Source organism: Erpetoichthys calabaricus, chromosome 3, assembly GCF_900747795.2.
Source record: "Erpetoichthys calabaricus chromosome 3, fErpCal1.3, whole genome shotgun sequence".
NCBI lineage: Eukaryota > Metazoa > Chordata > Cladistia > Polypteriformes > Polypteridae > Erpetoichthys > Erpetoichthys calabaricus.
In genome coordinates, this window is record NC_041396.2 from 239,361,632 (window position 1) to 239,375,472 (window position 13,841).

Here is a 13,841-nt window from a genome sequence, read left to right on the forward strand (position 1 = left end):
CAAATTTAAGGGTGCACCAGTTTTTTTTTTCAGTTGGACCCCAGTGTAGCACCCATACATTTAAAACTAAGACCTGTTGCTTTTGCTCTCCGCCCAAAAATAGAAATGGAGCTTGATCATCTAGTGAAGTAGGGTGCACTAGTTTCAGTAACTCATCCCATTTGGGCCACTCCTAGTGTTCCTGTATTAAAACCGAATGGTGAGGTTCAAATATGTGCTGACTACAAATCCACAATTAATAAGGCATTACGGGAGCACCCATACCAGATTCCATCCATCAATCAGATACTTACTACATTAGCAAAAAGAAGAGTTTTTGCAAAACTAGACCTGGCACAAGCATATCAACAATTGAAATTGGATGATGCAACTGCAGAGGCACATACCATAATTACTCACAAAGGTGCAATCAGAGTTACTGCAGTATGGGGTTTGTATTGCTCCTGGGATTTTTCAGAAATTAATGGACGACCTCCTTTCAGGCATCCCGGGAGTGGTTCCTTATTTTGATGATATTTTAATTGGAGCAGAGACTATGCAAGCCTTAGTTGAAAAAGTGCATTTAGTACTTCAACAATTTGCAGATGTAGGCTTGAGGCTAAAAAAAGACAAATGTGTGTTTGGTGTACCAAGTGTAGAGTTTCTAGGGTTGAGAGTTGATGCTGAAGGAATTCATCCAACTACCACAAAAGTTAAAGCGATCCATGAGGCTCCAACAATAAGTAATAAACAGGAGCTACAAGCATTTCTGGGACTTCTAAACTTCATCATTCTTTTCTAAAAGATAAGGCTACTGTGGCAGAGCCACTTCACAGACTGTTGGATAAAAATGCCATTTGGAAATGGTCTGACACCCATGAGAGAGCTTTCAATGAAGTAAAAAAGTTGCTATCACCAGATAGTATTTTAGTGCATTATGACTTGGAGAAACCACTTAATCTCACCTGTGATGCTTCTCCCTATGGAGTAGGAGCTGTTCTGAGTCACAGAATAAGTGGTCGTCGTGAGGCTCCAATTGCATATTACTCAAGGACTATGACCAATACAGAAAGAAATTATTCACAAATTGATAAAGAAGCACTGGCTATCATTGCAGGAGTTAAAACATTTCATGAGTACCTACTGTATATGGTAGCAGTTTTACAATCATCACAGACCACAAACCATTATTGGGGCTGTTTAAAGGAAATGGGCTTACGCCACAAATAATTTCACCTTGCATGCTCAGGTGGTCATTACTGTTAAATGCATATGACTATGAACTTCAGTATCACGCAGGAAAAGAAATTGTTAAAGCAGATGCATTAAGCCGTTTACCTCTCAGGACCCCAGAATCTGAAATTCCCCCAGTATTGGAAGTTCTTATGCTGGAATCTATCTCCAGACCCCACTTTCAGGCATCTGATATTGCATGCATGACGACAGCTGATTCAGTGTTAGCCCGTGTACTGAACTGGGTGGGGAAGGGGTGGCCGAAGGAAAAAGTATGGGAGGACTTCAAGCCATTTTAAAGGCGTCAGCATAAGCTGTCATCATACAGGGGATGTCTTCTATGGGGAAACAGAGTAATAATTCCACAGAAAGCACAAACCTTAGTGCTTGCTGCTCTACACAAAGGTCATCCTGGTATGGTAAATATGAAGGCTCTTGCCAGAAGCTATGTGTGCTGGCCTAAAATGGATGAACAAATAGAACGATGGGTAGCTAGCTGTACTTCATGTCAAATTACCCAGCATGCTCCAGCCAAAACTATTAGTCAGCCATGGGAGGTAACCAAGAACCCATCGTCTTGGCTGCACATTGATTTTGCTGGATCTTATCAAGGACAAACCTTTTTTCTCATTGTTGATTCCTTCTCAAAGTGGTTAGAGGTTAGCCCTGTTTTGGCTGCAACAACAGCATCATTCAAATATTGAGAAAGTTGTTTGCCACACATGGACTTCCGGATACAATTGTGTCTGATAATGGTGCACAGTTTACTTCGGATGAGTTCCAGGCATTCTTGGGACATAATCTCATAAATCATACCAAGACAGCTCCATTTCACCCATCATCAAACGGCCAAGCTAAACGCATGGTGCAAACTATTAAAGACACACTTAAAAGAATTATGGTTGGAGACTGGCATCTTAGACTGTCAAAGTTCCTGCTGCTACAGCATGTAACTCCTTGTTTCAGTACGGGATACAGTCCAGCAGAACTATTGATGAACAAGAAACTTAAAACATGCTTAGATCGTCTCCACCCAGATCTAGAGTCAGATTTGTAAAGAAAGAAGGAGTCGCAGTTTTGTAAAGTTACACACAGTCCAACAAGACAGTTTAAAGCAGGGGATAGTGTGTATGCAAGAAATTATGCAACAGGGCCTCGGTGGATGCCAGCAATGATAGTGAGAGCTTTAGGGTCAGTATCTTACGAGGTTAAAACAGATGATGGACGAATAACTATGAGACACACTGACAAGCTTAGAGGGTGAGTAACTAACTCAATGCTTCAGGACACTGAGAGCCACACGAAAAATCATGAGGAGCACAATAGCACACAGCCAGCTACACCCCAACAATCAGCTGATGATAATCCCATGACACCTGATTAGATTCAGGAGGAGCCCACTGAAATTATTCCAAATGAGGGCCTGTCAGATGTTGAATTGGAGCATCCTAAAAGAATAACTCGCCAGCCAGCCTATCTAAAGGATTGTGTTATCTAGGGGGGAGGAATGTGATATATTGCCTAGTTCATACCAGTAGATGGTGCTGTTTGTTTCATGTATAATTCCAATAGGCTTTGTTTCTCTTGATTTATCCTCTTTGTTGATTATTGAACGTTTAGAGCAATTGATAATATACAGAGTACAGAAAAATAAACAGAGTATTTTCCAGGATATTTATCAGAGTGGAACTCACTTCCATACATAATAGCAATTTATGTAAAGGATTAGCAATACTGGTTGCAGAAGATAATGTAAGACATAGTTTGTTCCATCTGCAGAATAAAGTTTGTTTGTCATTTAAATATTTTAAAAAATCTTTTTGAACCTAACTATTACCTAACTGGTAAAGCAAGTTGTATTTTGCCAAGATGTTTCTTCGCCGAATTGTCTTTCGCGAGTTGTCTTTTCTCCAACTTGACTGTCGCCCAGTTGCCACTGAACCTAAAAAGACTTAGGTTCTGCAAGATTTATTTTTGTTGTTTCCATTATATTACTTCTTATCAATACTAGACCACTCCCCATTCTACACATCATCACAAGGTTCAAATTCTATTCTTTTAAAAAATAAAGTTATTTGCCTTTATGAATGTTCTGCCCACAGCAGGGATGCACGTTTATGCAGCTTACTTAAAGATGACAATGCTTGATTCTTCTGTAGGGATAAGAATATGAACAAAGAATCCCACAGAACTCTGGCAAAAATTACGTAACTACAAAACAACTGCCAAGTGCATCACTCACCCTCAGAATGCAACTCACGTTTACAAAATGCATGGTACTCGAACACAGACTTTTGGGAGTAATCTAAAATAATTGAAAAAAATATGAAAAAACAGCACTACTTCTGTGAGCTGTTTCAAACATTTACTATATTAACTTAAAAAAGTTACAAGTTTAGATCAGCCAGAATGTTACAAATATAATGAGAAAAAAATATCAATATCAATTCAGTTAATGCAAATACAAATAACAGCATTAAAGCTACTTATTCAACCAAATATATGTACTTGCACAAAGAAGACACATATTCCATCATAGTGAAAAATTTACCCATGACAAAAACAACTCTGAAAAGTCTGTAGTCTTCATTGACAATTAGCTAATGCATAACTCCTTAGAGAATTGTACTTTGACATTCAGTTAAAATATATTCACCTCTCTTTCTACAAACTCAAATATACTGTGAAAAGATTTGCATAAGTCAGTAGAGGGAAGGAGAGGCGGGGCCTGCAAACATATTAAAAGGACAATAAAGGCAGATTTTTCACTGAAGCAGCATTTGGTAAATTGACAATTCCTCTATATAGGTACGTATGTAATTCTTGAAAGCGTTAACATCTTTTACTATTATTTAAACATTAGGAAATTATCTTCAAGTTTCTTGATAAAACACCACATGATTTGACAATATCACAGCAAACATATTACTTATTTTTGAAGTTGCTTATAAAGAAAAGAAAACTACATTTAATTTGCAGAATTTAAAAATCACTTTACTTCCATACAAATCTTATACAATATTAATATTGAATTATATATAAATCAACAAAGAGAAGAAAATCTTAATAATTAATCAAGTACATGAAGTCTGTTAAATTGAATTTCCCAATTAAAGATTTTGTATGCATATATATAAGCGACATTCAAAAAGTTTTCTCACTTTTATATTTTCGTTGGAAATGGTGAAGGCTGGGGGAGTAGTAATTGGACATTAAAAAGTTGATACACGCTTGGAAAATTGTATTACAAATGAAGGTGACTATGTAGAAAAGTGATGTAACTTGTTTTTGAAATTCTTAATAAATAGAGTTTATATATATCATTTTTGTGTAATATATATATTACACAAAAATAATTTTTGAATGGATTCTAACTTATGTAAAATAGGTTTTTAGTACTTTGTATGCAGGAATGTTATTGGTATTTAAATAAACATAATTCTCTTTTTTATTCTATGCAATTCAAACTGAAATATCATGCATTTCTTATAATTTACAATGGAATTTTTTTTTCACATTTTCTATCTGCAAGTTTGTATTTAGTGAAAAATAGGAGAAGACATTAGAATGTGAATACAGTTCATTATTAAACCAATGGTGGCTGTGATCTTTTTTTTTTGCTTTTTGATATAAACTAAATGTAATGGAAATGTAACAGTATTCTTTAGATTGGTTGGCTCATATGATACACTTTACACATTTGCATGTTAAAGTCAACAGTCAAATGTTTTGGTTTTTTTTTTCAATTTCAGCAACAGTGACTACTGAATTTGAAAGATACTGATTACAAATTATAAGGAGGATGAATATATCATTCCCAAACATGAATGAACACTGTGCCAATGATATATATTGCTATAAGGTACCACGGACAGATTCTGTCAGGACATTATTATATTGCCTTCTTTTTTTAATTGATATTGTAATAATTGGTGGGAACCTTTTAGTCATGGTTTCTATTTCTCATTTTAAACAGCTTCATTCTCCAAACAATTTTCTTGTCTTTTCACTGGCAACTGCAGATCTTTTGGTGGGTGTTTGTGTTCTACCCTTCAGTGCTGTGAGGTCTGTTGAAACCTGTTGGTATATGGGGGCTGCATTTTGTAAGCTTCACGCCAGTGTGGATTTCATGCTTTGTACAGTTTCAATTTTACATTTAGGATTCATTGCCATTGACCGCTATTATGCAGTATGTGATCCACTCTGTTATACAACAAAAATCAACTTCCAAGTGGTGGGTATCTTTGTAGCTGTTGGGTGGATAATATCATTTATGTACAGTTTTGGTTTAATTTATGATCGTGCTTACTGTAGAGGTTATGAAGATTTGGAAGCCCAGTTATCTTGTAATGGTGAAAAATGCATTTTCTTATTTAATGAAACATGGGTTTTAGTTAATGCATGTGCATTTTTCATACCTTGCTTTGCAATAATGATTATATATGGAAAGATTTTCAAAGAAGCAAGTAGACAAGCAAGAATCATACAGAACATGGAAAATAAAAAGCATAATGTAGAAGAAAGCAAAAATAAAATCTCAAAAAACAGAGAAAGAAAAGCTGCAAAAACATTAGGTATTGTAATGGGAGTGTTTCTATTTTGTTGGATGCCCTACTTTTTTATGTGCTTGTATGATGCTCAAGGAAAATTTTCAACAGCTCAGCCAGTGATGGAATTTGCTGTCTGGTTAGGTTATACAAATTCTGCTTTTAATCCAATGATATATGGTTTTTTCTATCCCTGGTTTAGAAAAGCTCTGAAAATTATTCTAACACGTAGAATATTTAATTCTAACTCTTCAACATCCAGACTATATTCAGAATGATAAAAGAATGTACTTGCTTCCAAGAAAATATGATAGTTTTTAAACATTCAAGGATACTAAGATGTTCTTAAATAAATAATTATACCTACATTTGAAGGGGGCACGGTGGCACAGTGCTACAGCTGCTGTCTTGCAGTAGCGAGACCAGGGTTCACATCCTTCCTGAGTGGAGTTTGCAAGTTCTAACCATGTCTGTGAGGCATTCCTCAGACAGTCCAAAGGCATGCAGGTATGTGGAGTGGCGATAATAAATTGTCCCTAGTGTGTGGTTGGGGTGTGTTTGTGGTTTTCCCTGTATCAGTTTGTTCCTGCCTTGCTGGTTGGGATAGACTCCCGTGACCCTGTTCAGGACTAAGCGGGTTAAAAAAATGACATGACCTACATTTGTTCAAAGTGATTTATAAAAAGAGGTCAAAATATCTGAGTAAACATTAGTCTGGAGAACTGTTTTGAAAGAAGTATTACAAGATAAGTTTACAAAATTGGTCATCACAATTGAAGAGCTTTAAATCAAACAGAATAGCACAAGACTTGTTATTCTTTCCTTAGATGCATAAGTTTATTGTCAATGTCATTATTAAATATTCACAGAAGGCAGTCTACCAACACCTCCCAAATACAGTGAAGTAGTCAGCAGACAGAAATGGGAAGCTGTTTCCACCAGCTAAGAGCTACACATGAAAAGAGTAAGGATTGAAAGTTGATACCACATTGAGTTGGTATGATCAGACACCATTCTTCAGCAGATATGAGAGGGCGAAAAAGACATTTTATATTTTAGCTGTTTGAAAAAAAATCAGTTCTATACTTTAGAAAAATATTTTGTGCTGCTAATTACAACACTGTCTGAGAACACTCATGCATAATTTGGTCTGTATTTACTGCAGTTCCTGGATTAGGTTAATTTATTCATTTGATGTTCCTGTTTTGTAAATAAATTAACTAACTTGAACGTGTCCTTGTTTGCTTAGTCCTTGTAAATATGATAGATAGATAGATAGATAGATAGATAGATAGATAGATAGATAGATAGATAGATAGATAGATAGATAGATAGATAGATAGATAGATAGATAGATAGATAGATATGAGAGTAGATTTGAACAATCTTGATTCCATATGTTGTTTTGCTGTTCATACTTCTCATACATATGAGTGAAAAAAACAGACTGAGCTTGAGTGTGAAGGGAACCTACTGTATATGTTTCCAACTTCTAAACAAGTTTTATCAGTTTCTGAGATATTGGTGTCTTTAAGAATTTAAACCAGGGCAGAACCAATAGACCATCAAATTTGGCATGCATACATTTAATTTTGAGATGGTGTTTATGCAAAATGTACATTACAGATACTGTAGGTGCCTTCTTGAGTGTTTTTTCACAACAATGTATTGGATGCATGGAAATGGATGAAAATGGATGGATGAAAAAGCATGAATACATACACAAAATCTAAGTCTAAGTCTAACACAACAGTTATGAGTACACTTGCCAAGCCCCTTCTTTCATCCTCCACTATTTATTGACTGATAACACCAGTGTGCTTGTCTGAAATGAAATGTTAATTGACAGTATAACATATTTTTGAGAAAGAATGTAATGTTTTGCTTCTTGAAAAAGATGATCCAGTTTTAGGTTTGTCTGAGGCACATTATGTAGGGTCACACATATGTATGTTTATAGAAACTGTTAGTCCTTTCATGCTGAAGCACAAGCACTTTACTCCCCAACTCCACTGACTGTCATTGAGGTATGATCAGCGGTTTCAGGTGTTTGAAGAAGTGAAAGGTAGTATTGTAACTAAAAATTGTCTTTCAACCCATCTTGATAAATTATTCCAAATACATATTGGGTGGCATCCTGCTGCATATCTCAGCTAGTATATGTGAAGTGTTGTAATTTGTATGTTTCTTTTTTCCTATTCTGCTGCACATATGCAGTATTTTCATGTATACATTATTGCATTTCTCCACCAGATTGCTGTCTTTGTTGAGTCAGTATATTCTGTTTTTTTTGTAACACCCAGTACCTAAACTTTCCCAAGTGAATTAAAATAGGCATTTCCTGATTTCTTTTTGTTCATTTCTCACTAATTAATCTTTATATGAATTATTGAAGGAGTTTAATGCTTTTGGATAATCTAAAACAAATAACATTTGTTAAATATCATTAGCCAAATTAGTTAGAGAGCAAACATTATGGAAATTGAAATTAAATGTTTTACTGCTACCTTGTGTTCAGAGTCATTGGTTTAAATCTCTTCTCTTTTCTTTTAGTTTAGTTTGGTACCTAGTGACAAGTGGACAGCCTTTAAGTTTGATAGAGATTGGTATTTGTTTTTCAATACCTAATAATTGTAATTGTTCAACTCTGTGCTGTTTATATTGCATTCGCTGGACATATATGGTGTGTAGATCCCTGTCAAATGTTAATTACTCTGTCCCAATTGCTGTATTGAATAGATACTGAAAATTCAATAAAAATAACTACCAAAGAAACCTGATGTCTGTGCAACACACTCTGAAATTCAACTTTGTAAGGAAGACTAAAAAATGGATAATACACATAATATATATATATAAATATATTAAAAAAAACATTAAACATTAATAGTGAAGGAAAACCACAATACACTTGTCTCACTATATATGCATCTAAGAACTAACATTTATTTTTTTCTTTAAGAAATACAATGCCCAGTAATTTCAATAATCAATTGTGGCCTGCAGTACACACATTTTTATTTTTTTTCCATGGTAAATGTGTTCCCTCATTTCCACCTGCACAACTCAGTCCCAAGCACAATACAGAACAAAAGCACAGTGTTTTCTTTCTTAAGCTGTTTTCTTTCTTTCTTTCTTCCTTTCTTTCTTTCTTTCCTTCTTTCTTTCTTTTTTTTTTTCGTTCTTTCGTTCTTTCCACTTCCACTCCTCCTGGCTAGCTTCATCCCCATTCCTCACGACTCTGCACCCCCAGAGTAGTGGCCGCTGGCTCCTTTTATAGAGAACCCGGAAGTGCTCCAGGTGTCCCATGATCTTCTTCTGGCAACATTTCTGGGTGTGGTGGAAATGCTGCAACAAAGGGCTTAGCAGTTCCTGCAGCACCCCGTGGCGGTGCCCCCTGGGAGTCCAAGGCACCGCTGCAACCCATGGGGGCTGCCATCCTCATATTTTACCTCATATACTTCATAGTGGCTTCTGAGTGGTTTCTAAGAAAAAAATGTAATATTATGTTTTCATGAAAAATGGAGAGAACAAAGTTTATAACATAACACAATTCAACAAACACCTGGGGCCTTCATGTATAATGCCTTGCTTAGAATTCACACTAAAATATGGAGTATGGACAAAACTAGAAATGTGCGTATGCACAAAAAAATTCAGATGCATGAAACTGTGCATAAAGTTTTACGCATTTGCATTTTATAAATGCCAATCAATGTGAATTTTAACGGACATGCACAAGCCTACAGCCCCGCCCCAACTCCTCCCAGAATTTCACCTATTTGAATATGCAAATCAATATAAATTGCTCCTGTTCAGTGTTTTGTTAAAAGATAATGGCAAAAGCACACAGTGAATGTGAAATGGAGGTCCTGCTCAGTGAAGTGGAGTCAAGGCAACACATACTATTTTGGTGGCTTAAGCAGTGGTATAAGCAACAAAATGAATCTGATGGAGTGGTACCGCGTGGCAAAGGCACTCAAAAGCTCAAGTTCAAGTGTCTGAAGCAGTCAGATATTAAACCCGACATGGAAAGGTGATTTGCAGCCCATTGTCCGAATGTCAGCGCCACTGGAGGAGGTAACAGAATTCCAGGGCTTGCACCATTTGAGCAGCAAGATGTTGCAATTATTGGTGAGACAGCTATATTTCTCACAACATTAATGAGACTCAAATTTGCACCAAGGATAATTTTCACATTAATAGAGTGGAAATGCTTTCTATTTACATAAGCAAATTCATTCTTTGAAGGCACCTTTATAGCATGCAGTCAATAACTCCGATTATATTTGGAAAACTGTATGTTGCTGCAAATTGCGCTTTGATGTTTGCACGTTCAACTATAGTGTAAGGAGGAAATCCTTCATATGTGGTTGACAAGTGGATAATACCATCCCATAACTGACATGGAGCAACTGACTCGGTGATGACTGAGAAATACCTGATCGTTCAGCCAGTTCACACTGAAAAGCTCCTGTGGCCAAAAACCTGAGGGTGGACAAAACTTGCAAAGGAGCAGGCAGAACACAATTCCTCAAAGTCTGCCTTTGTAACACCAGCCCCACTTCAGTACACAGCTCCAAGAGGATAGCTGTTGGAAATCTAAATCGACTTAGAAGCCAGTCATCATCATGGGACAAGAAATCAGTACGATCTCTAAATACACATTCTCTTCTAATTCTTCCATTTGCGATGTCTTTTAAGAACACTAAAGCAGCCATGGTAGTTGGAATATTTTGGCTATTCTGTGCACCATTATATTTTTACAGATTGATTACAATCAAGTGCTGAACCAATTGGGGTAAAAATCTGTGAGGCAGCAATTCTAACTACTGTGCCTCCTTGAGATGAAATAAATAAAGCATATCGGGAGCATGAATTCACTAAGGCTTATCCCCCACAGATTCAGGTAGTTTCTCAACCTCTCTTGAACTGAAAAGTACTTTTTTGCTTTTCCTGACACTTTTGCATGTTCATAGCCACTGCTAAAAAATAACGACACCACTAAATAATGTGAATTCTTCACTCCAGGTTGGGAACTCCTGCTCTAGGCAATTTTCTACTGGTAAACCTTGGATCCTGACATTGATATGGATATTAGTTTTACACAGGGGAATCTACCTAAAGATTGTGGCAGACCACGTTCGTGGCAACAGCATACCCCGATGGTAGTGGCCACTTTCACCAGTATGTGTCCTGCCACACTGCAAAAACTGTTCAGGAATGGTTTGAGGAACATGATAAATAGTACAAGGTGTTGACTTGGCCTCCAAATTCCTCAGATCTCAATCCAATCAAACATCTTTGGAATGTGCTAGAAAAACAAGTCCATTCCATGGAAGCTCCACCTCACTTCTTATACAACTAAAAGATCTGATGCTGACCTATTCATACCAGATTACTCAGGACACCATCAGAGGTCTTGTGGAGTCCATGCCTTGAAGAGTCAGAGCTGTTTTGGCAGCATAAAGGGAGCCTATGCAATATTAAGCATTGTGTGTGTGTGTGTGTGTGTGTGTGTGTGTGTGCGTGTGTGGGTGTGTGTGTGCGTGTGTATGTGTGTGTACACTACTGGTTAAAAGTTTTAGAACACCTCAGTTTTTACAGTTTTCTTCAAATTTAATCACTTGAAATGCAATGAATGACCTAAAATGGTGAAAAGGTAAGCCAGAAGTTTAAATTTAAAGGAAATATCAGAATATTACAAATCAGCCTTCTTCAGGGAACAACAAATAGGTTAAAATTTACAAACGTTCAGCATCAATTAAAGTAAATTAAGCCTTGCAAGGTGAAGTAAACAATTTGCACAGGTGTCCCACCAAGAAAAAAACTACACAAGCATTATATAATATATTATGTCATAATGTATGGACGAAAGCATGGTTCAAACAAGAATTATTGACAATTGAAAGCCTTTTCTGAAAAACTCTTCTTTACTAATGAGACATTCATTCTAGAAGCTAGGATGTTCAATAGAAGTGTGCAAATATTTAAAATAGATTCTGTGGAGAAGAAAAAGCAATAAACTACTTGAAGAAACCAACAAACAAACCAAATGATATATAAAACATGAAACTTGGTTAAAATGCAATAGATAGTAGTCCTCTTTTAAAATGTTTACTTCTTAATGAGAGGACCATTAGAAATGCTTGAACTAGAGGCAACAGTATTGGTCTGGGACTATAGGAATTGTGGAGGCATGACTAAATGACGGAAATGGAGTGAAATACCATATTAGTGGTTATACATGCTTTAGGGAAGACAAACAAGGAAGGAAAAGAGGAGATGTGATATTATATATACAACTGTAAATAATATTCAGGCCCAGAATATCAAAGTAGAAGAAATGAACATGTCAGAATTACAAGCTAGTAAGGGAGAAGCCCAGAGATTTGATGACTGAAGTGTGCTGGCAAATTCTGATATTTTGGAAAATAGCATTATTTAATTATTTATTCAAATCAGAATGCAGTGAGCATGTGGGATTTGAACTTTCTAAATATTGACTGGGAAGCCCATTTCGGAAATAAAAAAAGGAGAAACCTAAATGGTGGTAATGGTAAATAATCCAGTTCTCACCCAATTTGTTTCAGGTCCAACATGTGGTAATGCTTGTCAATATCTCATCTTTTCCAACAATAAAGATTGAATAATAGAAACAGAAGTTATTGATATTTTAAGACAGTGGTTCTCAAGTTAAGTCCCGGGGGCCCCCTAAGTTATTTGTAACTATACGAAGTGTATTGTATTATTATAATATCAAAGCCTAGCAACGGAAAATGAAAAGATTAAAATACAGTATTTCTAATAAGAATAAAATATTACTAACGTATTCAGATAGAAGTGAAAATAAAAGTAAACAAAGTGGAGAGATGGAATACCAGCATACATGTCTTATATTAAAGCTGGTACAAACTGCTAACACAATTTTATACTTAAACAAGCTGTCCAACATTGCTAGTCCTCTTCATTGCATTCCACATACACTATTTCTCTCCAGCAAATAAAATAACTTCATGTTTTAAAGATTGTCAGAATCAATCATCTAGCACTTGTTCTGCTTCCTATAAAGAGGTATTGCCAAAGAATTGATAGATTAAGTATTACTGTCAGTCTAGCTGGGAAAAGAAGACACTATCGGAATTCAGCTCTTTGTAGGTTCTTTGTAAAGCTGTACAATGCAGCCCGTTCACAGCTGTGAACAGAGAGAAATCTGTGAATATACGGATTTGGCTGTTTTCAGATATGATCTCCTCCTTCTATCATAGATAGAATACCAAGTTTTCATTATCCCATAGTTTAGCTAATGAATCTTTAAGGCTTCTAGACTTCAAGGGGTTTGATCCACACAGGCAGACAATCTAATAGACAACCCTAACCCTAATTTCTCTATTCAATTTCCAGGTTGCAGTTAAGACATCTAAACATGATTTCTTTGCCGATTTAGTTTCCTGTCATTCTAAGAATCCTAGGGTCTTATTCTTCCCGGTTCCTCCCTGTGTGGATAGCGCTTTGAGTACTGAGAAAAGCGCTATATGAATGTAATGAATTATTATTATTATTATTATTATTATTAATTCAATTAATGTGGCCATTCACCCTCATTCTGTGATGGGATTAAATAGCACTGTTCTTTCATGTGAGCAATTTCTTTCATTCTTTGTCAGTAAAATTGATAAAATTCGCTGTGGTATTGTTCCAACTGACTATGAACTTCCTACTGTTAATCATGGTATTATATTCAAATCTGTTGATCCTGTCTTACTTTCACAGGTACAAAGAACTATTGACACCCTTAAACCAGCTCTCTGCCCTCTTGATATTGTATCACCACGCCTCATAGTGGAAGCCTTTGATGGTTTGGGCCCATCTTTACTAGCCATTATTAATGATTCTATTACTGCGGGGGTTGTGTCCTCATTTTTTAAACATGCTGCAGTACGTCCTGGTCTAAAAAAGGCAGAATTAGATCCTGGAGTTTTAGCCAATTTTCGTCTGATTTTCCAATTGCCATTTCTGGCTAAAATATTAGAAAAAATTATTTATAATCAATTGGTTGATCACCTTAACTCCAATAATTTA

At 36.1% G+C, this 13,841-nt stretch overlaps 1 protein-coding gene across 1 annotated transcript; it reads left to right on the top strand.

The window, feature by feature from the left end:
• Positions 1-4,980: 4,980 nt before the first annotated feature.
• LOC127526940 (trace amine-associated receptor 4-like) lies at positions 4,981-6,414 on the top strand. The gene has a single exon (XM_051924180.1). It carries the CDS (start codon positions 5,015-5,017, stop codon positions 6,035-6,037), a length of 1,023 nt encoding a protein of 340 aa, XP_051780140.1. The 5' UTR covers positions 4,981-5,014; the 3' UTR covers positions 6,038-6,414.
• Positions 6,415-13,841: the final 7,427 nt, after the last annotated feature.

Bases quoted from the DNA above. Each gene is read 5' to 3' on its own strand.
- LOC127526940 (XM_051924180.1), top strand. From the start codon at position 5,015: ATGAATATATCATTCCCAAACATGAATGAACACTGTGCCAATGATATA.